The following is a 25,128-nucleotide window of genomic DNA, read 5'->3' on the forward strand; positions in this document are numbered from 1 at the left end:
ACATTATGTTTTATATCTTTATATAAAATTGTTGGATGGTGCTTTATGTTGCTTCCAGAAACTCTGTCAAAAACTAAATAAATAAAAACAGTATATTTTATTTACACTAAAACAATGGACGGCTTCCAGTAAAACAACGTCACACTATTAAAATATCGCATCATTCCTTTTTAAATCAAATCTAAATCAGGCATTAACGTGAAGTAAAAATCACAATTTAGGCACAAATTTAAAACTATTTCTGTCCTGGTAAATTCTTTTAATAGAGGCAAACTTTATAACAAAATATATCTCTCTGAATATATATATATAAATCATTTTTAACAACCATGTTAACTCAGGTAAAGGCAACTAACAACAACAGGTTCCCCGGTAACACCTCAGTCTGAGATGATTTTCAACAGATTTCTCTGATCCATCACAACTACAACACCCAGAAGAAAGTGAAGACAAACCACAGGAGAAGCCTGTAGAATGAAGGTGGTGACAAAACATCTTGGAAATAGAAACTCTCAAAAAAAGCTTAAATACCCAGCCCCCTTCTGAAAATAACCTAAATTCATTTATACCCCAAATATCTTTGATTTGCATAGAGTTCTGTTACAGTATGTACATTATAAAGCGTCACTGACTTAAGGCAAATCGATAATAGAAGAACAATCCTGGTTTTTGTGCTGTTGTCTGGAGACCATGTGGAACCTGTGAGAAACTAGTGCATCGTGGGAAAGTTACTTCACCCAAAGGCTTAAAGAACCGAGAGAGGAGAACGTGCAGCATGGAAAGACTCCTGAGGAACCGGCGTCGTCGTGAATCAACAGAAAGACACCAAAACCAAAAAAGTTAACGCACGGCGACGGTGGAAAAACCACGGCAAAACTCCAGGAGACGTCCGGGAGCAATTCTCTGGACTTCTTTCTGGATTTCATGTCTGAAAACGGTTTAAAAGTGATGAACAGAGTCAGGATGTGTTTCTGTGATGCTGACAGTCTACAGCTGCCACGGTGAAAATGAAAATACCGTTCCGAGCTGCGTAATCCTACGGCACAGAGGCAGAGATGATCCTGAAAGGCCACACGGACATCCCACTGGGATCGGAGCAGTAGACATTCAGTACGTGGGCAGTTCAGATAATCGTTAAAAATCTCTCTCTACAGTATTTGGTTGGTCGACCTGGACCTCGCCTCCACCAGCCTTATTATTACGATGCAGGTGGAGATGTTCCATCAAAGTGTCGGACCTCACACTTCACAGAACTAGAAAATATGCTTGTTTTTTTTTAAAAAAGCACAAGAAAGTGATTGTCTCTGCTCGGAAAATAAATAAACTTCTCGGAGAAGTTGTATAAGTCATTGTATCTACGAGGTTTCTTCATCCAGTAGTGACTGGAAAAAGATATAAAAAACCACCATAGAACAGTCTTTGACTCTTTGACTCCTCTGACTCGTCACTGAGGCCTTCTGGGACCTTTCACTCTTCCATAGGAATGTACGATAGGATGGAGTGCTCTTGTGCGACCGCAGCCAGTTCTTTGAGGAACTCCGTGTAGAGGACGGTGGCGAAGACTTCTGTCCGGTCCAGAGAGATGGCTTTGTGTTTGGGTGGCGGCGAGTTCTGAAGGATCCCCCCCGCCTCGCCGTGGGTGGAGCCGCCGCCGCTTCGGCTTTTATCTGAGAACATGAAGAGTTAATCTGTTACAATGACCACGTTGGAATTTAACATGTTTTGCAAATACAATATATTCCCGCTAATGATTTCTCCATTTATAAATAATTTAAGTTACTAAAAAGTAGGATCTGCTTTTCTGTAAAAATTCGAAAAGTGTAAGGAAACTAAATAATATTTTTTTTAAATCCCCTTTTTGCTCTTTTCTTCTCATTCTTCCACAAACACACTTCCAACGTTATTTGCAGCTCGTACAAGTCGGGAAACCGCAGGGAACAAAGTTCAAAACCGAGCTCGAAAACTCTGGGGCTTAGCCGAGGCGGCTGCTCAACTGGGAAGACGCATGACTTAACAAAATCAAGTGGAATTTATGCTGGTTCCCAACAGGAGCCCGAGCACGGACCGGTGATGAATGCAGATGTTGTTTTTGAACCGTTTCAGAAGAGTCGGTGGAATCGAGGAACTCAAACAAACAGGGAAATCGTTTGTTTACTAATCGTCGTGTTGACACAGAAACGTTTCCCGAGGATTTAACATGAATATAATCTCATTTTCAAGCAGACATAATTAATGAATACGTTGGTGTCTAAATGCAATCGTTTGGAATTTAGGTAAAAATCCCCCAAAACAGGCAGATTAAGCAGAATGTGAGAGAGAATTATTAATGTTCAGGAATAAACAAGTGTATGTTTGAATCAGAGCGGATTGAGGTTGAAAACACTCACAAGCATGAGTCAAACTGTTTAAGAGCCAAACACCTGCTCACTGAATAAGCTTCTTAACACCAGCAACGTGGTTTCAACATTTCACAACATTTCAAACACTAAGGAGCTTTTTGAATTCTGCAGCGCTTGTTTTTTTTCCAAAGTGCAATTTCTGACGGTTTTACATAAAAAATATTATTGATGCAAAACAACTGAGCGTTGATGTTGATGGTTTGTTATATAAAACACGAGGCTTTCCAACATGTGACAGCAAGAGTTTCTTTATTTGTGATTCGTAACATAGGACTTTAGCAGCTTGAATGAAGAGTTTGAGTTTGCTTTATTTAAAATGAACCAATGATTCTTCCCTTCAACCACAAACTCCATCATCACAGGTGCTCAGTTGTTTTGCATCAATAAAACCTAGTTCTAAGTATAGAGTGATAATGTTGCATAGAAATTATTTGAAAGCACATTTCAGGCTTTAAAGATATAATATTGTTTAATGGGATACTACAATCACAGGCATATAAGTGGTTGTTACCTGCTGCTGCCATTAACGTCTCCCTGGCCAGCATCCAGTGCTGAGCAGCAGTGATCAGCTCTGGGAAGTCGGTTCTGGTGGCAGCCAGCTCTTCTATCTGGTTCTTCACTGTGGCGAGTACCTGAGATATAGAGAAACAGAGGATTAACATTCACATCTGCAGTTTTTAAACTAATGTCATTAACAATAAACTAAGGGAAACAACCTTGAAATCCCCGTTTTAAAAGCCGTCTTCACTTCATCTTTCTGCTCAGATTCCAAACAGTGATTTACATTCCTAATGTTTTACCCCTGAAAGGCCCTGGCATGTTTCAACATCTTCCGCTAATCTTTCTGATGACTTGATGATGCACCAGCCTCAGGAGTCAGACACACTCCTGCCCACACACGCACACACGCACACACAGGGTTTCTTTGTGTTACCTGGTACAGGGAGCGAACAGTGGGCTGAAACACCAGGTTGGTGTTGAGGAGGAAGGAGCGCAGCAGGGGCTGAGGGTAGGAGGCCAGCTGAGCCAGGATGCCCGTCAGCAGCAGGTTGACGTACAGCGAGTTGGAGAGCATGTTCTCCAGGCGGGACAGCAGCACGCTGACAAACGGACCTGCACAAGGACACGGTGTCAACAATCTGACAGAGGCCGATCTAGGAGTTCTCATTAGGGGCCATACAGGGGGCCACAGTTTTCAGATTTATACGTCCAACATCCATGCTCCTGATTCTATGCCATGCAGACAGACTGTGAGGTCACAATCTGGTGTTTTCCCATTCGACTCACTCTAGCTTATAGTTTCTGACATAGAGGAACCACAACAAATCGCGGGAGTTTTTTTTTTCAAGAGTTTTTGGGACGGTAGACACGCCAGATACCCAAATTAACGTGTAGAAGCACTACAAAAGTGGAATTTTCATAATATGTCCCCTTTAAGTCATTCCTTGTTTAAGTCATTCCTTGTTTAGCTCCCAGTAGCCTACCTGCTAGTATGTATTATTAGGATTATCTCACTGACCTGTGAAAGGCACTGAGTGGCTTCTACTTGAACTTCCGCTTCGAGACTTGGTCCCAAACGGTAATTGTACTTTCTCGGGTTCTGGTGTTTCGGCGGAGAAGGAGGTGAAGTCCATCTCCTCCTCTTCCTCCAGAGGTGAGACTGGCTTCTTCGACTCTCCGTCAGCTGGGACCGGTTTCCCGCCCGCCTGCGTGTCCAACGTACGGATGAGCTCCTCGTACTGAGCCAGAAGGTCGTCGCCCAACTCCACAGCCGTTGTGTTTTGGACGTTTGAATTACAATCCGTTTGTACTTTGGCCTTCGTGTCCAAGCTGCTCTTGCTGCTATCGGCCATCACAGCGGCTGGAAGAGTCAAACTCAATCCATTTTTTAAGGAAACTTCTGCCGCGCCCGGTTGGACGTCCTCTGACTCCGACCCCTTGGACTTGCGCTTCCCACGCTCGACCTCTCTGGCGTCTTTCTTGGCGACGAGATCGTACACCATGACATCGTCCTGGAACTCGTTTTCCTCGATGTAGGAGCCGTTAACCAGCATGATGGCCGTCCTCCTCATCTCCTGGATGTGCTTCGGGGGCTCAGAGGCCGGCAGCTGGGGAGGTTTACTCTCCACCGGAGCTTCTGCCGTCTTCATCTGACACACGTCGTAACTATCGTCCCACTCCAGCTCCTGCTGGTTGACGGAGGGCGGCTCGGCGCTCGGCGGCGGCGGCGGACAGACTCGAGGGCGAACTCTCTTGAGAGCCATCTGGTTCTGTCGGCTCTTGAGCCAGGGCTCCTCCAGGACGCCGGGCTGGTACTTCTCCGGAGGGGGGTCCTCGCCGTCATACTGCGCCGACCACACCTGGCAGGCCCGTATGCAGCTGCTGATGCTGAGGTTGGCGTCGTCGAGGTAATGCAGGTAGCTGACGTCCAGGTAGATCTCGGACCCGATGGTGCAGGAGTTCTCGTCGTGCTTTTCGGAGAAGCTCCTTTTCTCTTTAGGGAAACACAGATAGGAAAAGTTGATAAAAGCTGGCGACTCGCCGCAGCGCTCACACAGAGCAGAACTAATGACTTTGACACGTCTCTGCCGGGGGGGCGACGTGATGTGATACAGCCGAACAGCAGGAGATCTCCCGTTTTGATAAAATACTCATCATCAGCCATGTTGTACTTTAAAGTCCCAATTATATGCAGATCAACAGATTCAGTCCACAAACCATATGTCTCTACAGATTTTTTGGAAAATGCACGCTTAATAAATCTTTCTTTTTATTAAAACCGTATTTGTTACGTCTCAAAACTGTCATAGTGAGTGACTTTAAATGTTCCTCCGCTGTGTGGTTTGCTGTGTTTGTTTTGACTGCACAACACGTCTAACATCCACTCACTCTAATGGGATTGTGAATAGTAAAAACCCGCTGCACAGATTCATTTTAAAGCTTTCAGGCTTCTCCAAGCTTCTCCCCGGCTCCGTCTGGGAAGCCTCTCAATGTGGGTAAAAGGATAATTCTTATTTATAACAACTCGAGTCTTGTATTTGTAAATACGAGCATCACACACAGAGTTAATTGCTGAGATTTGGGAAACGCAGCAGCATCACGAGGAATTTGAATAGGAGGAGAAAAAGCACCGAGCTGTATTTAAACCAGGCGAATAGTTCCTTTAACGCCGGGTCCCTCTTACCTGAGGAGTCGCTGTGAGAAGTGACCTCTGACCCCTTGGAGAAGAGGATGGATTCCAGCTGTCGGAGGGGCGGGGGGCTGTGGTCGGGGGTGCAGCAGGTCGGAGTCAGCGCCAGGAACTTGGCCGCAGACACGGAGTAGCAGTCCCTCTCCTTCACCACGCGTCTCTGACTCAACATCATGTGATTACAGGGGATCAGGTACCTGGGGAGGCAGAGGGGGGGGGGGCGGATCCTGTTAGGAAAAGCTACGAGTGGCAAGCAGACAGATGGTAACACATGTCCGCACGCTGGGTGGTGGGCTTATTAAAGATGATTCTTTTATGGTAAACTATAACTTTTTGCTGTATTTATAACATGACTCAGCTGTTAATCTCCTCAACATAACCACAGTTTTACCTGGACTTCGCTAAAATCATAGATATAGAAGCCAAACTGAAGTGAGAGTTGAATATTGTTATCTGAAATTTTCTATATAGTTGTATTGCTATTGTATACTAGATATGCGCTTTTAGTGGAGGTCTTCTGAGCACAGTTATGTTTATATATAATATATAAATGTATATGTATATTCATATATTTGTTCTCTTTGTATACATGCAGATCTATGTACATGTCTCTTTCAGGCTTTAGCCCATTCTTAACTAAACTTAATGAGAAAACTCGTCATATCACAAACCAATTAGAGGCCGGCGAGCCACTCACCTCAGGACGAGCTGCAGCATCACGTCTTCACAGTATAAACCAATCAGAGTCCGGAAGAGAGCCAGTGACACGGTGCCCAACTGGGGAGGTGAGTGGAAAAACCACAACGTCACAGATTACAACAAATACAGATGACGTAGGAAACAGTTGCACGAAAATATGTTGAACGAAAAAGTGACGGTAAGTATTACGATTTCCGATAGTTGTTTGAATTACTACAGATTCAATATTCGACTTTTATTTCTGGCTAAAGAAATAAATCATAAATCTGAATTAACAGTTTTCTCTCGTTTTTGATATTTTAGAAACAAAAAGATTCATTAATTGATCCGAAAATGAAATTAATGAAAAGGAGTCATGAGCTGACAGGTTGAAATAACAGCATATTCAGAACATATTAAGTTTTCCCTTCAGTCTGAGGTCCACCACTTTTAAAAAGTGACGTCTCTAACAACATGAAGCTGATGAAAAAGTTACTACTTCACTACTGAAGAGAGAGGTAAAGGGTAAAAGCAAAGAGAAAAGCGTGATATGGAATATTTGCATGTTAGTCGATGTTTTTCTTTGGCTCGACATCGAAAGCGCTGACGACTGAACAAGTTTGTTATTTTCCATGGAGCAGTGGGCGTGTCAGTGCTGCAGACCCCCCCCCCCCCCCCCCCCCCGAGACATTTACACAGTCAAAGAGCCACGAGAAGAGCACATGATTTATTCATATCCACGCTTCAGTTCTGCTTAAGTATTTGAACAAGACGTCCCGACGTTCGGTTTAAACTGCTGAGATCAGCTGGTTTTACTAACAGGGTAGGTCACAGCGACTGAGCGTCACCGTGGCAACCAATGGGGTCAATTTAAAAACCTATGAAACACGCTCCTACAGAGTCTGAGTGAAACGTGTCCGTCCTGTGTCCTGCAGCCTCACCTGGAAGGGCGTGTTGATGCGGCTGACCAGCGTGTCCAGGATGTGGACGCTCTCGTGCCGGTGGAGGAGGATGAAGGAGAGGAAGGTCTGCAGCAGCGCCGGCTCGGAGACGCTCCTCAGGAAGAGGTCCAGGTACGCCGTGGTGGTCATCACCTCCTCCAGGGTCAGCTGCTCAGAGGGAGGAGGAGTCATTAGTGAGAGATACATGGTGTACGTGTACCTCCACATGTTGATCCATTAAATCAATATTTTGTGTGCATCTTGTGCTGTCTCAATCCGTCTAATTCTTCAGACAAAAGCTAATAAAACTATTTAAAGCTCTGGGGTTTTAATATTTCATGGTTATCAGTAGATATAGATATTTATCACAATGAATCATTATTATCATTCTTTAGTTTAAAGACAGATTTTTTTTCTATACCTCTCTCTTCTTACAATAAATTAAGTTCTTCAGGAGAAGAGTAAATATTTCATTATACATATAGAATATTATCCGGTTTCCTCCTGATTCTGCTGTATGTTTGTCCACATGATGATTTGCATGCAGGTGAAGGGGAAAAGGAGGAGGAGCATCGAACCTTGTGAAGAGCCGGAGCCAGGACGGGCACCAGGAACCCGTTGTAGATGTAGCTGACCAGCTGGTCTCTGATGAGCGGGTGGGCCACCTGGGAACAGTGGAGATCAGGGCACAGGTCAGTGGAGAAGGTCGTGGAGCAGGAGGCAGCATCCAGTCACAGCGTGTGAATCGTTTCTCGTGTGGCCGAGTCGTGCGCTCACCTGAATGACGGCGTTGCAGAACTCCAGCGAGTTGAGGAACTGGACGAGCGCCGGCATGTGGAGCCAGTCCTCCCGGTGCAGGCCGTGCCACTCTTCACCGGGAACCTCCAGCTTGGTGGGGAGGGAGGAGTAGAGGCCGCTCAGCCCTGTGGCCAGAACCTGAAATATCAAATACAGGGACACGTTAGACATGGTGACAAGCTAATGTGGGATTATTGGTCAATTTCATTGCTCTTGATAACAGTGATCACATGACTTTTTTCAGGTTCCAGAAAACAGCACCAACTGATGCATTACCTTTTAGGGAGTAAAACATTTTATATTAATGCAATAATTCCCAAGAAAACGCAATTACAAGAAAATATATAGAACCTTTTTTAAATGTAAAACCTAAACATTAATGTACATCTTTTTTAAATGTAAAACCTAAACATTAATGTACATCTTTTTTACATTGTTTATTCTGTAAAGTATAAATGTTTATATCAGTAAAAAAAACTGTATATCGATCAGGCTCTGCTGTAGACTCAACATTTTAATTATTCAATCCAAGTAATCAAGGAGCCTATTTTATTTGTCCAGTAAAACACAAAAATTTATGTTACAGCTTATTAAAGATGATTCTTTTATGGTAAACTATAACTTTTCGCTGTATTTATAACACGACTCAGCTGTTAATCTCCTCAACATAACCACAGTTTTACCTGGACTTCGCTAAAATCATAGATATAGAAGCCAAACTGAAGTGAGAGTTGAATATTGTTATCTGCATTTTTCTATATAGTTGTATTGCTGCTACCATTAATATATTAAATTTAGATGTGCACTTTTAGTCGAGTGTTTATATATAAATGTATATTTATGTTTATATATGTTTTCTCTTTGTATACATGCAGATCTATGTACATGTCTCTTTCAGGCTTTAGCCCATTCTTAACTAAACTTATTGATCAGTTAATCGCAGAAAGTGGAAGCAGAGTTTTCCGACCATGTGTTATGAACTCCATGAGGATCTGAGGATACTGTTTGAACACCCAGAGATAAACAGCTGCATTTTATGCAGATTAATTTGTATGCATCTCATTTCCTTCTATGATATAATTGGATTAACAAACTCCCTTTTTGCTTTCATGAGGAGTGTGAGCTTTGTGGTTTTGAAGAAACTGGCTCTGATTCCACAACAAGCCTCATCTGAGAGAAATTTAATCTGATGTGAAGTGATTACAGAGAAAATAATGGTCTTTATTACAGATTAATGAGGCAGTTTATGCACAACTTTCTGCTGCCAGGTTCACACAAAACACTAACAACCACAGACTCCCTACAATGAAACATGCTTTTGTGAATGATTACACCGTTAGGATGATGTAATGCAAAGCACAGCAGCAGCAGCCCAGCTCCTCCTCACACAATAAAACAGCAAACATGAGGATTAACGCCTCAGAAAGGTCAGCTCCAGAAACTTAAACAAATATCTGAGCATCAGAAGGTTTTACGGCTGGTAGCACTTGTGCAATAACAACCACGATACGGTTATAAGATCCCTTATTAATGCATTCATGTCAACAAAGCCTCCAAATGGCCAAAATGATTTGTCTTTCTTTTATCAAGTAGGTCTCAGTATTTACAAGGCGGGATTTCCCCAAAAAACACAACAGAGCCTAGAACAGCTCAGTCCAATTTCCCTGTAAATGAGTGGATCATTAGTGTGGCAGTGATGTTCACGTCCTCTAGGGGATTATCCTCGCTGTCTGCCAGTGGAACCAATTTAACACACGCTCCTGTTATTGGGCTGGCATCGCATCAAAAGACATTTTTCACTGCTCTGTCTGCAGCTGCGGGGAAATGCTAATTTCTACATGGGATTTGCTCACGAGCATCCACATAATCTTCTGAATGCCAGACATTTGGAACGTTCAATGCCAGAGATGGTTCAACCTTGTTCATGAGTGGGTCCGTGAATGCATCTGCATATTTCGGCCCACGGGGTCTCAGAGAAGTCAAGGTAAATTAATTAGTCCACGGATGGACTGGGATTATTAAGGATAGAAGGATTAATTTTACGAAAAGGTTGAATTTGAATTCAAACGAGGGACTGAGCTTGGCACGTTGGTACAGTGGTTAGCAGCACCGTCACCTCACAGGCAGAACACAACGTTTCTCACACAATAACAATAACACACTGATCTCCGGAGCGTGCAGGGGAGAGATCCCGTGTTATTGTGTACAGCACATCGGTGTCTTCTACGTGTGTGGTACTGCTTTTTAGTCCTGACATATTTGGAGAGGAGAGGCGGTGGACTAGTGGCAGAAACTTGGACTATGGGCAGAAAAGGTCTCTGGTTCGTCTCTGGTTCGACTCCACGGAGAAACAACAAAAAGACGAACCTGGATTGATCTGTCCAAAAATCCAAGAGGATTCTCCCTACCCTGTCTAGTGCCCCTGAGCAAGGCACCTTACTCCCCCAACATCTGCTCCCTGGGCGCCGTACACGGCTGCCCACTGCTCTGAGGTTAAATTTCCCCTTGCATGAGTGTGCCTGTGCATGTCTGTGCATGTGTGTGGGATAATAGAATGTATCTTAATCTCTTTGTGTTCTTATTTGTGCGTCTGTCGCATGTTAGAAACGTCATCAATATACCTCATGCTCCCCTGTGACCCTTAAAGGATAGTGATGGATGCACTGAGTTTGGAGATTAACTAAAAACCACACAGTGACTGAGAGCAGGATTAAGACAGAAGTTAAAGAAACTCCTCCCATGTGACTGACCGGACAGAAGAAGGTGTTCTCTGCGATGTGTTGGGCCACGCGCTCGTTCTCAGCCGACAGCGACATGATGAGCAGCAGAGCGTCTCGGGCCTGCTGGCCCACCGTGCCCTCCCTGTGGATGAAGGGGATGAGGAGGGAGAAGATGAGGAAGTTGGTGGCGCCCTGGTCCTCGCTGGTGTGGAAAAACATCTCCAGAACCGAAGGGTCCTTGGCCAGGACGCAGCACAGCTGGTTGAGCAGCAGCACCAGCTCGGCCTCGACCGCCGGCGCCGCCGTGCCCGAGCAGGAGGACAGCAGCATCATGAGCGGCCGCAGGATGGGCTTGTGGTGCAGCAGCGGCTGGTGCGCCTGCCCCACCAGCATCTCGTACATCTTCAGCTGCTCCAGCTTCATGTCGTCGGTGAACTCCCGGCGCAGGCTCCACACGAAGAGGCGCTCCATCACGTTCTCCATCACTACGAACTCCAGGATGGGGCCCATGGCGCCGGCCTGGCCGCTCTCCTCCTCCATCAGCAGGAACAGCATGTGCTCCACATAGTTCTGCACCGCGTTGGCCTCGTCCCCGGGGACGGGGCCGAAGCGAGGGCCGCTGCTGAGGTTGATGACGCTCAGCGAGGACAGGGTGGAGGTGTTCCGCAGGGGGTCGTGCTTCTCCAGGATCTTCACCACCTGCAGAGGACAAGAGAGGATTGTTACAGATCTGTGCAGTTCTGTGTTATAATGAGTCGGATACATCACAACTACATCTCAACAGGAAGAAGCAGCAATATATTCTAAAATAAGACTTTAAAATTAAAAATGTTAGGCAACGATTTTAGTGGAAGATTTTAAGTAAAGGATATAATATTTATATAAATGACCAAATAAAGCTTTTATCAAGAATAATAAAGATTATTATAATGAAAACCCCTAAATCTAAACTACGGTGTCTATCTCTTTGTGTGAAGTTGTAAAAAAATAGTTAATTCACTTAGTTTAGCTGGTGAGGAGGATAACCTGCTACATTTACTCTGTTGTTTTTTGACTCTTTTGAGACAACATTTAAAAAGTGTCCTCAAATTTACGACAATTTAAAAACCTGTTTTTACGGGTCAGATTTTAATGTGACGTGTGTCTTGATGTCCCACTGCTGACTGACGGTTAGCATGAGCACAGTGAAAAACATCTTTTCATATACTTTAATCAATCATTCTTGAGTATTACTTATTTCATATTTATTACACGTTCAACCCTGGTACAAGATCTTATTTGTATAGAGTTTTTAAACCATGTTAAATTATATTATTCCTGACAGGATTAGTGTCAACAAACGATGAGGTGTAAATAAACCCGCAGCACAGAACAGATCAACTCCGTTTGCCAGCACAGAGTGAAACTGTCCTTTGTGAGTCAGGTCCCTCCCTTGTGTGGCCGCTGCATAGAAACCAGAGTCACAATAAAGGAGCCAGTGTCCCCAGCCTGCTGCTGCTGCCATGACAATAACCGACTGTGCACAAGAGAGCTGGGCACGGCTGATGGAAACAAGAGATCTGAGTTTCTAATCCCTGCCTGGGCCCGATGGGGCCTGACCCAGAGGCCTGAGCCCCGGGGGTCTGTCCAGTTCAGGACCTCCAGCTGCTCCTGAAGTGACAGGAAGGGGCCAGGTCCTGGGATCAGACAGGGACTTAGTGGACTTACGGACGGGTGTCTCAGGCTGCCTGCTGGTTCAATGCTGACAAGACCGAGGTCAGCTGCACACAAGGTTAAGGTTTAATCATTCATGAAACATTTTATTTCCAAAGCAGCTGCTGATAAGTGTTTATGTTTTGAGGAAAGGTCAGATCAGCTGATAATCTGCATTATTAACCAGGCCATGGATCATGTGACGGCTCCGGCTTTGAACATCTGACCAAGGTGAATGAACACCGAAGGATCCAGGTGTTGATTTAAATTCTAGGACAAGCTCAACAAATGGTGGTTCGATCCCCAACACCTGCACCCTGACGTGTCCTTGGGCAAGATAGACAGTGAATGTGACCGAAGACAGATGATGTCAAACTGAGAGTAACATTATCTTGGATTCCTCTTTCTTATCCAATCACTAGTTCAGTGTCCTTTCTAAACCCGTCTGCGGCACTCAGTCAGACGCTGCTGAACAAAGAAACCTGTTTATCCAAAGTTCAGTGAAGCTCGACTCAGTACACAGAACCACGAGTCAGGTGTCAGTGCCGTAAAAGAGACGGGACGGAAGATGAGTCCCAGCCGCTGATGCTGCGGAGCTCCGGTCACCTGTATATTCAAGTTTTACTCATATTGAACATATTGTGTTCAAATCGCACCAAATTGGATCCTACACTTCCTTGGGCCCTTAACACCCTTACATGTGAAGTAAGGGTAAAAAGTTCTTGAGATATGAGAGTCACGCACAGACAGGGGTTTCTGGAGTTAGAACACAGATGGCCCACTACCAGTATAAGTCTCTGGGAGCTTTTCAAACTTTTTCTCACACTTAACCTCTGATTTTATTTCAGTCGACAGATGAAAAGTTATTTCAATCACACGATCACTGTATAACTGTTGTGTGTGTCTGGCTCCTTCTACTCTTTGGACTTATGTCTGAGACCTGAAGCCGAGCCTGAATATGTTTCTACACGTCACTGAACAGATCCACATTCACAAACTGACAGATTTACAGGCGGCAACGTGATATTAACCAAAAATGGAATGAGTCAGAAATTCTGCAGAGCCATACTGACAAGTAGCAAGCTGCCCACACACCCACTATAGATTTTGTCTATAGCTTTTTTTTTGGCAGCCGCGGCAACGCTCCGATCACTTTGCACGTCAGAGCAAACACCATGAACTCTGTGAGCGGCAGATAAGACAGAGCAAATGAACGTAAAGCTTATCTTTCAGCCGTGAAGCCGAAGCTGGAGAGAGACGAGTCCCATATCACTTACAACACGTTGACTCTGATGTCAAGGGTTTTTTTCCGAACTGAAACCAAAGTCAAGAGGAGTCTTATCAGGCTACAGATTAACTAAGCAGGGAAATGAGAGTCTGTAGGAGTGGAGCTGTGCAGTCACTTCGCCTCAAGGAAAAAAACACGAAACAAATTCTAATCTGGAACTGGGAGTTCTCTGGTGTTTTTCTGCTCAGGCAGAAGCTGGGACGACCCACTCTCGGTTATTTCAGGCTACAGCAACTTTTGTCCCCATGTGAAGGAATGAAGTTGACTCAAGCAGAGTTTAGATGGAATTTACTTTTAATCAACTGTTATACTTGTTGTTGCAAGAAAGCAGGTCTCAACCTAATCAGATTATTATTTCTCCGGCGGGGGGGCTTTAGTGTAAACTGTAGAGTCATCGAGTTCACAATCAGTTTCCTCCAAATTAATCAAATTAGTTATTCAATTAGCAAAGTTTTAAACCATCATATTTGCATTATACACATCTGAATTTGGTGTTCAGGAGTTAGGGCTGTTCGGGGTTCCCTCATTAATCTGTGAGAGAGAAAAGGATTCTCCATAATCTAATGAGATCATCTCCTCCATGTGCAGAATCTGTGGTGCTACTGTGAAGTGTCTGTATCGCTGTGAATTATCATGTTCATAAGGTCGTGCTGGGTCCCAGACGTCACATGGAGGCAAGGCGATGTTATTAACCTGCTAAAGAGTTCACCGCCTTGTGAGACATTCTTGAAATTCCATATGTTCATCCTCATGGGAAAATCCTGAATTGATTAAATACAAATATTCAAAGTGTTTATTCTCAGTGTGAGTGACCTGGAGGCCTTCAATGTCTAAATCACACTTTTGTAAGTTACATGTTGGACCATAAGTGCACAAACATGCATACAAACATGTTTATCAGGTTTAGGGAGTTTATGGACAGACGTTAAACTCACATCATGGCCAAATAAAACACATCTAATCCCTACAATATTGTCCAGTTCCAAACTTTGATACAAAAACAAAGTGGAATTATGCTGAATTTAGCAGTGAACCCACAAGGAGCCTGCTCACTGACAGGAGGGACGGACAGATGCCTGGCCATTATCACAGCTGCAGTCTGTTCAGCGAGTGTAACGTGTGATCATCTCGGAGTGGGAGGAGCAGGAAAGCCGGCTGCCAGGTCCCACAGGGGTCAACCGGGACAGACGCTGCTGCAAACGGACAAACATCTGAGACAGGCGGCTCCACACTGCCAAGATTCCACTGGCTAGGACCACACTGCTGTTTGTTGGGACTGGAGTGAGCTGGTCACTTTCTTTACTGTCTGCAGAAGCTCAATGTGAACAACCTTGCACTCATTGTATTCACTGATGCTGACGTGAATCTTTATAAGCTGGTGTTCTTATCTCCTTCATGGATTTTCAAGGTAAATAAAAGATACTGGATAGTTATACCTCATCATAGTTATACTTTAAAAAGTAAAATTTAAAAATCTAGGGAGTGAAAATCTCTTTTATCAAACACAAATGCAACCTGGGAGGAAAGGTTTATAAGTCAAACTTCTGGTCATCAGATTATTGTGATCACTTTGTTGGGAAGTTTGGGAGATATGCTTATTCACTTGTAAATTCTGACATTAATACTATTTTCATATTTGTGCCTGACACATGGAGTTGGAGAATGGAAGAAAATAGCTTAGCTGCAACTCTGCACTTGAGAGAAAATGTGTAAAAATGACACTTTGTGGTTTCACTTGGAGTTACAACTGTTCTCATAGTCTGGCGCTCAGTAGAGCACATACCTCCACCAAGGCCCCACAGGCCACGTAATTCAATCAAGCTGCACCAAATAGCACACACTCATAGATGTCGGTTTCCTAAATATGCCTGATATGTTCCATCAATATGCATGAAGAATTCCCTGGGAAATTGTCCTATCTGCACCAAAATGGGTTCTTCCCTGAGCAGCCTCCCGTTTCATGGAAATCGGTTCAGTGGTTTACGTGTATTCTTGTTCACAATCTCCTTGGCGTTTGTCATTAAAAGATCAATAAAGATACAGCACATAATTCCCTCTATAGGTATAAATTGTAATTCTAATATTTCTATAACTTATTCAGCTCATAGTGGTTGGGGTTTTTGAAGCGTAAAACTTTGAGACTTTATTCAGTTCTGTGCATTTACCTGAGCCCAGTGGTTCTTGAAAACAATCATGCAGGTCTCTGGATCCACCCCCTTCAACACCAGAGACTGCCCGTCTCGGTTTCCATTGGCAACCATGGAGGCCATCACGGTGACCGGATCATTTGTGGGTTAAACCATGTCATAGGCGGGGGGAGGAGGAGGAGGAGGAGGACGTTCCTGAATGCTCGCTGGGCGCTACCATAATCACCGAAGGAGGAATAATCACAGGGGACCTGAGGAGCCAGAAGAGAAGACATCATGACACACAGAACCATAAAAAGTTGAATCTGAAAATAGCAGCTGTGAGATATCCATGTGGAGATTTCAGCACAGCGCTCTCCCGCTCTGCCTCTGCATGGCCAGACAGCAGCTATGACAGGCATGCAGGAAGGAGAACAATAACAGAAGTCAGCTGACTCAGATGAGACGCTTCTGGCTCGACTGTGGCTCAGAGAGTGGCCTGCCGCGCTCTGGACTTCGGACCGAGCCGTCAAATGAGTTTTGGAATATCTCAGACGCAGGCCCCCCCGACGTCACTCTCATTACACTAACACCTCCTCTGACATCAGAAGGCGAACAGCGACTGGGTGTGAACTTCCCAGGCTGAAGCTTGATAGTTTTGTGTTATCATGCTTTTGGTTTGGGATTTTCTTGAATTCCTTCACTAAACGCATTTGGTAGCCAGGGCGAAATCTCCACTGCTCACTCTGCTTGTTTTGATGAAAAATATATATATTATTTCAGATGAAAATAGCCTGTGGGCAGCTTTAGAGATCAGTTCCAACACTCACATCAGCACCATGGAAATTTGGGGGATGCCAACTTTTTTTGTTTTGTTGTTTCCCTTGGAGAGGACATGAGTGGAAAGAGGTTTTATTTGGAGTAACCGTGTTAATATGAGATGATGTGGAGCTGAAACTGAAAATCCAGCTCCCGGCTAGAACAGGTCTCCGAGCACACGCCTGCTCGTCAGGAAGAGGGACGACAGGATGGGACTTGTCTCTGCTTGCAAACAGTTGATATTAGTGATGAGTATCACTACAGTTTGAAATGAATAGTGTATCTGGAAATAACATGGGATCTTCTATAATATTTCACAAAAACAGAGAATAAAAGTCTAAAGTCGTGCTAACTTCTTGTTTGTTTCACTGGATTAACTCAAATCATACTGTATCTAATGTTAATTAGTGAAACATTTATACAATTTTTTTTTTTATGTGTTGGATAGTTTAAGTGTCTTAGACTCAACAGCCATGCTTACAGCTTATACTTCTTTTATTTCCGTATTAGGATCCCCATTTACACCAGCATAAGAATGAGCTATTTCTCCTGGGGTCCGCACACACGCACACACACACACACAACATAAACATAAACAAACACAGCCAAATTATGTACCAATCCATTCATGGACTTTCCAAACAAAACAAATAACTGAATACTCTGTGCTGGTGACATGAGTTTATGTGATTCCTCTTCTGGGAACCATGAATCTCTGTATGAAACTTCTTGGCAGTATCATACTTGAGATATTTTGCTGAAATTAAAAAAAAAATTCCGCTTCAGGTTGGTGCTTAATGAAATCTTTAGTCAGGATGTTTCATCCTCTGGAGACAATGAATGTCTCAATGAAATCGTATGGCAATCCTTCCTGTAGTTATTCCAGTCTGAACCAAAGTGGTGATCACACCAGAGTCATTGAGCCAAAACAAACTTCCCAGTAACCCACAGTGGAGTTAAACAATGACAATTAAAAGTATGTGTCACTAACAACACATCATGACAAAGTTAAACAGTCATGATACAGTGGGAGTCATTCTGCCACCAGGGGATACACCGTAGAACAGCTGCACGCCACACAACCAGATTAAAAACTTGTAGACCCTGCCCCTAAAACCGCCTCCTGACCAATCACAGCCCATCCCCCTTCTTCAAACTTCACTCTGTGGTTGTTGGGGATGTTTCTGTGGTGCTGGGGCAGAGCTCTGGCAGAACGAGGCACCGAGTGGAACTCTCACCATCTGCTTTCACTTACAGCCGAGAGAAGCAGCTGGTTGGATTCTTCAGATGGAATGTAAGAGCAGCGTGGAGAGTGTGTCAGACTGTGTGTGTGTGTGTGAGAGAGAGAGAGAGTGTGTGAGAGTGTGTGTGATTGGATTCTTACCTCCGCTGAAACATCTTAAACTGGGACGGATCTCTAAGCGGATGAAGACCTCATTCTTGTCCTGTTGTAATTAAAAAGGAGATATGAAGACATGTCAGGAGGCAGCCGGGGAGCGAGTGTCCGTGTGAGAGGCGAGGCTCGGTGGGAAGTGACTGGACATGAGTAAGCTGTTCCGAACGCCACTTGGATGGAGCCTGAGCGGAGGAGGGAGCAAGGGAGGAGGGAGCAGGAGGAGGGAGGAGGTAGCAGGGAAAAAGTAGGGTGAGTACAAGTCTACAGAAAAGGAGGTGGGAGGAGAAGGACAGCAGCAGACTGCACATGCATGAAAAACCAGTCGCATGTCAGCTGCTGACGTTTCTGCAGGAATCCAACATCAATATCACGTCCTCATGATGCCGGCTCCCCAGGAGAATAACACTATTGTCCCTTCCAATTAGTGCTGAGACGCCATTGGCGCCCGACTCAGCTGCAAGAGGCCCTGCTCCTCGCCAACAACTGCCCACTGCTCCGGTGTAAACACGAAGCGATGGTGGGAATCAGTCACACAACGACCACCGCCTCGAAACTCTCAGAGACCGGCTTTTTAAAATGTACCATGAATTAAAAATTTCAAAAAATGTCGGATTCTTGGAGAAGACGCGAGGGTGATGTCGTGTAAACAGAGCGGGCGAGACAGATGGAGGGAGTGGATGTGCGTGGGTGGGTGTGCTATGAGTCATCAAACACGTGCAATCTTTCCCTTTGCAGTGATATATACTGTAGAAGCCACTAATCAAAGGGCTCAAGCATGATCTATTTGATCTATTTGGGCAGAGACATTTATAATAAATCACTTCTTCATGCACGTATTCAGGGTAAAACTGCATGTGGATGGCAGGAGCTCAGAACTTCTTATTAACAAACCTCAACCGATGGAGATAGACACCACTGCTCCAAAGCTTGACTTTAAGGATTATTCTGATTCTTATTTCCTCAAATATGCCTCATTCAGTGCTGTATAATTTTGCCTTAGAACACCAGCCAATCAGGGTCAAAACCTGGATTAAAGAACCCTTTAAACCACAGCTGAAAGTGCCAGCATCTGATAATACAGCCACTTGTTTTTGAGGAGTAAAAATTATTTTCCGGCTCATCCTGTGAAGGCCTGGTGATGAAAGTCGTGACCCACATTGTGTTCTCCTCTGTACGTGCTGTCATGATGTGTCACACCCAGCATGTGAGCCAACCCTTACCCAGAAGACACTGCTCCACTTGCCCAAAATAACCTGAATAGAGCCAGAGAGGAAAGTCAAAATATAGGTTGCTGAAAATCCGTCTTTTGAGCGAATCCGAGTTGGTTCTGAAGTCGTTTCTTGTCAGTTGAAGGTTTACAAGAGAAACTTCATGTGTGCATGTCTGGATTCTCCTTATTTACTCACTTCCAATTATCCAATTACGGTAATTTGATAATTACACATATTTGTTGTCTCCGCATCTCAAGACAAAGACACAATCAACAGAGCAGAGGAAACCAGATAGAGGATTTTCCTGAGTGAATATACAGTTTGCTTCAAGGTTTTTATTAAGATTATCTGAAATAGATCAAATTTAAGGTTTATCTTGGAGGTTTCAGTTTAAATAACATTTATTCCTGTGCTATTCTGATGTTCGGGTGTCATACAGTGAGAATGACCACCACCTTTGCCCGGGGCGGGTCCGTCCGGGTTGAGCAGGTCCCGACTTCTGCCACAGGTCGCTATGGTTGATCCACAGCCATCTTGATACTGGCTCTGTAGCCTCCATGCTGTTTGTGATTGCTTCCTTCCTTTGAGACCCTAATGACTCAGAGCCTTGTAGGGGCACTGCCCAGCAAACACTCTGCAGCCCACCTCCCACGGGACAACACTGTGCCTACCACGACCGCTGGCAAGATGCATGTTTGGAGAACTTGAGCTGTTTCCTAAGGACGACCATGATTTGCCAGCCGGCCGCCGCTGTGGTGTCTGTGGCCTCATCTGCTTCACAAACATAAGGTCTCGCTTTTCAGAGGAGAGTTGATCAAATTAAACAGAGAATGAAGCAACAGGGATATGGTAAAATAAATGTACCTGTCAAATACCTGATTAAAATATATATCCTTACTTTGCATCCAGTTATTTATTTTCAAATAGATGTTAAAATGTACAACTATGTAATGGTAACTTTATTTGTATAATATTTTTAAAAGTGGGAAGTTGCAAACGTGCCATTGCCAATTAAAATTATTTTGTAATTTATTTTTAATCGCAAAATGATTTCAATAAATGTTTGACTCATCATTATTAACAAGTAATTCGATAATATCCTGGAACTGTTACAATTAATTATCTGCTGAAATTGAAAATGCTTATTCCAAATCGGTGGAAATAATTATGACTATTATGAAATAGGAGATTTCCCTAATTCTATTCAGCTGGAATGGTTTCAGTGGTGAGGTTGTGTAATAACATGCTGTCGTCTCCTCACTCCCAAGGTAAACAAAAGGACAAAACGACAACACGGCCTTTGTGTGTGTTTGTCTTTTCTTCAGAAGAATTCAGGACCCGGAGCAAACATGGTCTGAAACTGAAAAAAGGAACGTTTGCCTTTTGGGAGATCCGTCCTTGTTTTTCTGAACTGGTTTCTTGCATTGTCAGCTTTCTGTCCTCCACAGGTTTTTCTTACACACAGGCGTGGTCTGGGCAAACAGCCCGAGGCGGGACACACCCTTCACTCAGACTAGAGATCATCTTTCTTGCCTAACAGGAGTTTTGAACCAGAAGTTCACAGGCAGATATGATGAAAAACACATTTCAGAACAGCCAGTCATTCAAATCTGTCTCAGATGAAGCATTAGGTCCATTCACTCTGAAGGTGATGCTCACACAGGAGAAGTGTACCGTCGACTGGTGGCAGCGATGGTAACCATGTGAACAGCAGGCCCATTGAAGCGATACCAGCTGCTGAAATATTTACCGCAACAGGTGAAGTCATTGAAGAGCCAGATAGTGTCTGCTGGGACTATTTATAGCCTTCATCCAACAGCACAGCAGGAAGGGGAAAAAGCCACTGATTTATTTTCTTATCTACATCTATTATTCCCATCAGCAGGGCAGTGACCACTGGGTCAGACCATTCATCGTCAGGAGGGAAGGACTCAAACTGAAATCTTGTTCAAAACTGTGACATGGACATAGATAGATGGATACTTTATTAATCCGGAGGGTGTTTTTTAATCCTGAATATTAACTGCAAAAATATCTCAAACATTAAGTAATTAAGAAAATAAATTAAAAGATATAATTCACCCAAATTATTTAAGTGTTTCATTTATTCTGACTTTAACCAACTTCAGGTCCTCAATTATTTTCTAGCAGCATGATTTGACTTGGATCTGTATCATATCATCTGTTTGTTTTTTTTAAGCTTCTCTGGTCAATTTGTTTTTGAGGAAAATTTATTAAGTTGCAATTCTTGACTGATTCCAAAAAATATCCGAAGCTTGGTTAAACCTAGAAAAAACATATTTTGCCTATTGGTGGCAGTTGAAACAAGTTGTGAAGATGTAAACATTATGTTTTAAGCCAATATGACAGACTAGTTATCAAACGGTAGGTCACTTACTGATCCAGGAAACACTGAGCGACATTGGAATTAATTATTGACTATTCAATTAATATTAACTATCGACCTTATACTGTCAATGTCTTTTGAGCTCCGGTTTTGGCCTCAACAATCTGCCGTAGGAAATATTTCTCTGCTAAATGATCCACTACCTCGTCAGACTTCATGAGTCTTCATTTTCGGGGTAAAAACAGCTGCAACAATAAACAAAAACAATAAAGTGATTATGCTAAATAATGCCCTGAAAGTATTATAAGCTACACACTATGTGGCCCTCCCCATGGTTATAAAGCCAGATGGCTACAGCTCTACTTGCTGGTTAATCTTTGCCCAGTTTCTTCTCTTCCTCTTTTCTACTCGTCTTTCAGGTAACACAAACACTGCAAACACAACACGGCTGCCACCATTTCCATACAGTCTCTGAGCTACACAGCACACAGCTATGCTAACAATGCCCAGCCAGCTGAGAACATGAAGGAAGGGAGACGCGTGAACGAAGAGGCATGTGTTTCGATCCGAGGTCCCGGTGCTGGTTTCCACCTTCATAGGCCGTCATGGACTCTGAAGGACGCAGCTAGCACCGGCCCGACAGGTGCAGAATAACACCTGGGACCAGCTTATGAGATAAGGCTGTGATTATGTAAGCAGATAGTGTTGCTCCATGCTGCACGTCTGTGCATTTTCACATGAAGGCTAACAGGGTGTTGGCTGTTGTGCTCGGCCGGGAACTGGTTCCAGAAACAGGCTGCTCCCCCCATGCTGCTCAGTGATCACGAGACGAGACTCATTAAGACAGACACACAGACTAGGAGAGGGGGACGAGGGGGGGGGGGCAGGTCAGCTAGAGACCTGCAATGGAACCGCACAAGCTGTATGTCAACATGTTGATCAGTACTCATGAGCCCTGGGCCTTCATCTTGATCTCAAATACACACCTGTCAGATTCCTTGGCCGTGTCCTGCACTGTGGTTTGTATCTGCCCACACACACAGAGACTTCTAAACACAACTCAAACACACACAAGGTGACAACAATATCAGCTACCTCATTACGGCCTGGTTATAAACACAGCTGCACCAGAGACCATGAGAGGAAAGATAAACTTTTAGTAAAACACTGAGGGCTTTATAGAGTAGATAGAGGCCACACATGCAAAGGACACGAGAGCCCTTATCCTCGTTCATTGTTAAGATCAAAGTTGTGCAGCTAACTCCAAATGTTTCAGATCTCTAGGAAGAGTTCAGTCTCCAGTGAAGAGCTTTACCCTCCAGACAGGGGCCATTAAGACAGCTTCCTGCAAGTCTGGCATGATTCTCCACTGTATGCACGAGTCAGTGCATTAACAGTAGACGTATGTTGTGTATTGATTTTCCTTCACCACTTCCCTGGGAGTGATCCATGAGTTCCATGTGCCGATCACACAAACAACTTACAACAATGTATTTGCCTAAAGAGTCAGAAGCCATATTGGTGCACCTTTGAGCTAAATGCTAACATTCACATGCTACCAGGCTCAACGTGCATTTTAATGTAGAATATTTTCTATATTCATCACATTTCAACTTCAAAACACTTCCTGATTAAAAATAATGAGGTAAATGGAAATGTGAATACATTTTCTGGGTGTGTGGACAGAAACCAAAGCTTTACTTTGATAACACAGTCAAATTGAAACTTCAATTCATCCCGAGGGGGAAATTAATGTTTGAACCAAATTTAATAAATTCATCCAATAACTTTTTAGTCATGACTTTTCATTTCGCAACCCACCAGAGGAAAAGTTAGTTCACCACCAATATAATAAGCATTCATCCTCTGGGGACAAGGAATCCAATGAGTTTACAGCAATCTAATTGAGATATCTTCCTCAAACCATATAAGGATGGATGACATGCCAACTCCCCAAAAGTGAGGCCAAGGCATCTCCATCACCCCCTGGATGAAAAAAACAACTTAATTTCCCTTCTGGGATGAATAAAGTACTATATCTATCTATCTATCTATCTATCTATCTATCTATCTATCTATCTATCTATCTATCTATCTATCTATCTATCTATCTATCTATCTATCTATCTATCTATCTATCTATCTATCTATCTATCTATCTATCTATCTATCTATCTATCTATCTATCTATCTATCTATCTATCTATGCTGCAGTATTGGCCATAAGCCCCGCATGTGAACAGATGGGACATGGACAAAACTAAAAACTCAAAATAAACGTCAAATAAATATTTCTCAAAGAAGTTCTTTCGAGAGCCTAGTGAGCCAAAGAGCAACATCACAACCATGTCTTGATGTATTAGAATCACCCTTTAAAAAACCCCACTATGTGTGATATGTGTGTATCAGTGTAATGTAAACTCTATGGGTCATTACCAGCCAATGCCACTGAACACATGACCTCTGCCACCTCGGGGGCAGATACTCTCTCCTCCCTCCTGAAACTCTACACTACACATGTTTCTTTCTCTCGTGTTTTCCTCTGACCCTCACAGGCAAACATTCCACATTGTATGTACACAATGTGGGTGGGTGACATCATACCAACATGGTGATATCTCATGTTGGTATGAGGAGACTGCGACCAACACAACAGGCTTCCACAATGGGCTTCTGTCCATGATAAGGCTGTGGTGAGCGTGGGTTATATATCGCATCTCCGCTCCTGCTACTTCCTCTGCAGCTCGTTTGCATCGCCGGCTGATAAAGAAAGAAAAAAAGGCAATGTTTGCATATGGAGCGGGAGGGGGGGGATAGAAGATACGGGCACGTCTGTGAAGTTCAGAGATGTTTGTCGGAGAGACGAACTGCAGCACTGCACTTGTGTAATTAGCCAAGCGGATGAGACGACTCAAGGCAAAAGAGCACAGACTGAAAATACCTCCCGGGCTCATCTGTGTCAAATATTTGCTTGGGTGTGGAAACGACTGTTTAAACCCTTTTAAAATTAACTTTTCTTTGCATTTAAAACAATATCGCCCGAGGAAAGGGACGTGTTTATACTTCAGCCTTCATGTGACCGCACATTTGTCCTGTTTGAGTTTCATCCTCATGAGTTTTAGGCCAATAACAGAAACAAACTCATATACACCCACTTCTTCACCTGCACGATACTTATTCCACCCTATATCTACTTTCCTATGAAAAACTGCAGGCTCCGTTAACATTGTGCCTTCATTCCACTTCATCCTTACACAATAGAAGTGGTTTAACCAGATTTAGCTACAATCTCTTCCTATTTTCACAACATGTTCAAGTGAAGGCCAGTGTTCTGCAACACATAGGTGTCTTTGTTTTAATCTTAGCCCTGCATTAGCCATACTAATAAAGGCTTTTTGTTCATCAAGAGAGCCTTTTCTTTGTTTATTTTCTATTTTACATTATATTTTTACACATATTCGACAGTTTCCAGCTTTCTGCATCTTTTTAGGTTGAAAAACAGCCGAAATATGTTAACAATAAA

General features: G+C 43.6%; 1 protein-coding gene across 1 annotated transcript; it reads right to left on the reverse strand.

The window, feature by feature from the left end:
- Window positions 1–830: 830 nt before the first annotated feature.
- On the reverse strand, window positions 831–15,976 carry fhip1aa (FHF complex subunit HOOK interacting protein 1Aa). Its single transcript, XM_061092945.1, has 11 exons — window positions 15,872–15,976; window positions 10,757–11,425; window positions 7,986–8,144; window positions 7,787–7,873; window positions 7,209–7,376; window positions 6,287–6,366; window positions 5,584–5,786; window positions 3,919–4,893; window positions 3,334–3,512; window positions 2,911–3,031; window positions 831–1,667 (listed from the first exon to the last, which is right to left on the reverse strand). The coding sequence occupies exons 1-11, from the start codon at window positions 15,974–15,976 to the stop codon at window positions 1,468–1,470; spliced, it is 2,946 nt and encodes a 981-aa protein (XP_060948928.1). The 3' UTR covers window positions 831–1,467.
- Window positions 15,977–25,128: the final 9,152 nt, after the last annotated feature.

This window comes from Limanda limanda, chromosome 2 (genome assembly GCF_963576545.1).
Source record: "Limanda limanda chromosome 2, fLimLim1.1, whole genome shotgun sequence".
Taxonomy (NCBI): Eukaryota; Metazoa; Chordata; class Actinopteri; order Pleuronectiformes; family Pleuronectidae; genus Limanda; species Limanda limanda.

Excerpts from the sequence above, each read along its gene's own strand:
- fhip1aa (XM_061092945.1), bottom strand. The coding sequence starts at position 15,976 with ATGGCCTCCATGGTTGCCAATGGAAACCGAGACGGGCAGTCTCTGGTG. Across the intron at positions 6,367-7,208 it reads GCATCAACACGCCCTTCCAG|TTGGGCACCGTGTCACTGGC; the intron begins GTGAGGCTGCAG and ends TCACCTCCCCAG. Across the intron at positions 3,513-3,918 it reads CCACTCAGTGCCTTTCACAG|GTCCGTTTGTCAGCGTGCTG; the intron begins GTCAGTGAGATA and ends GTCCTTGTGCAG.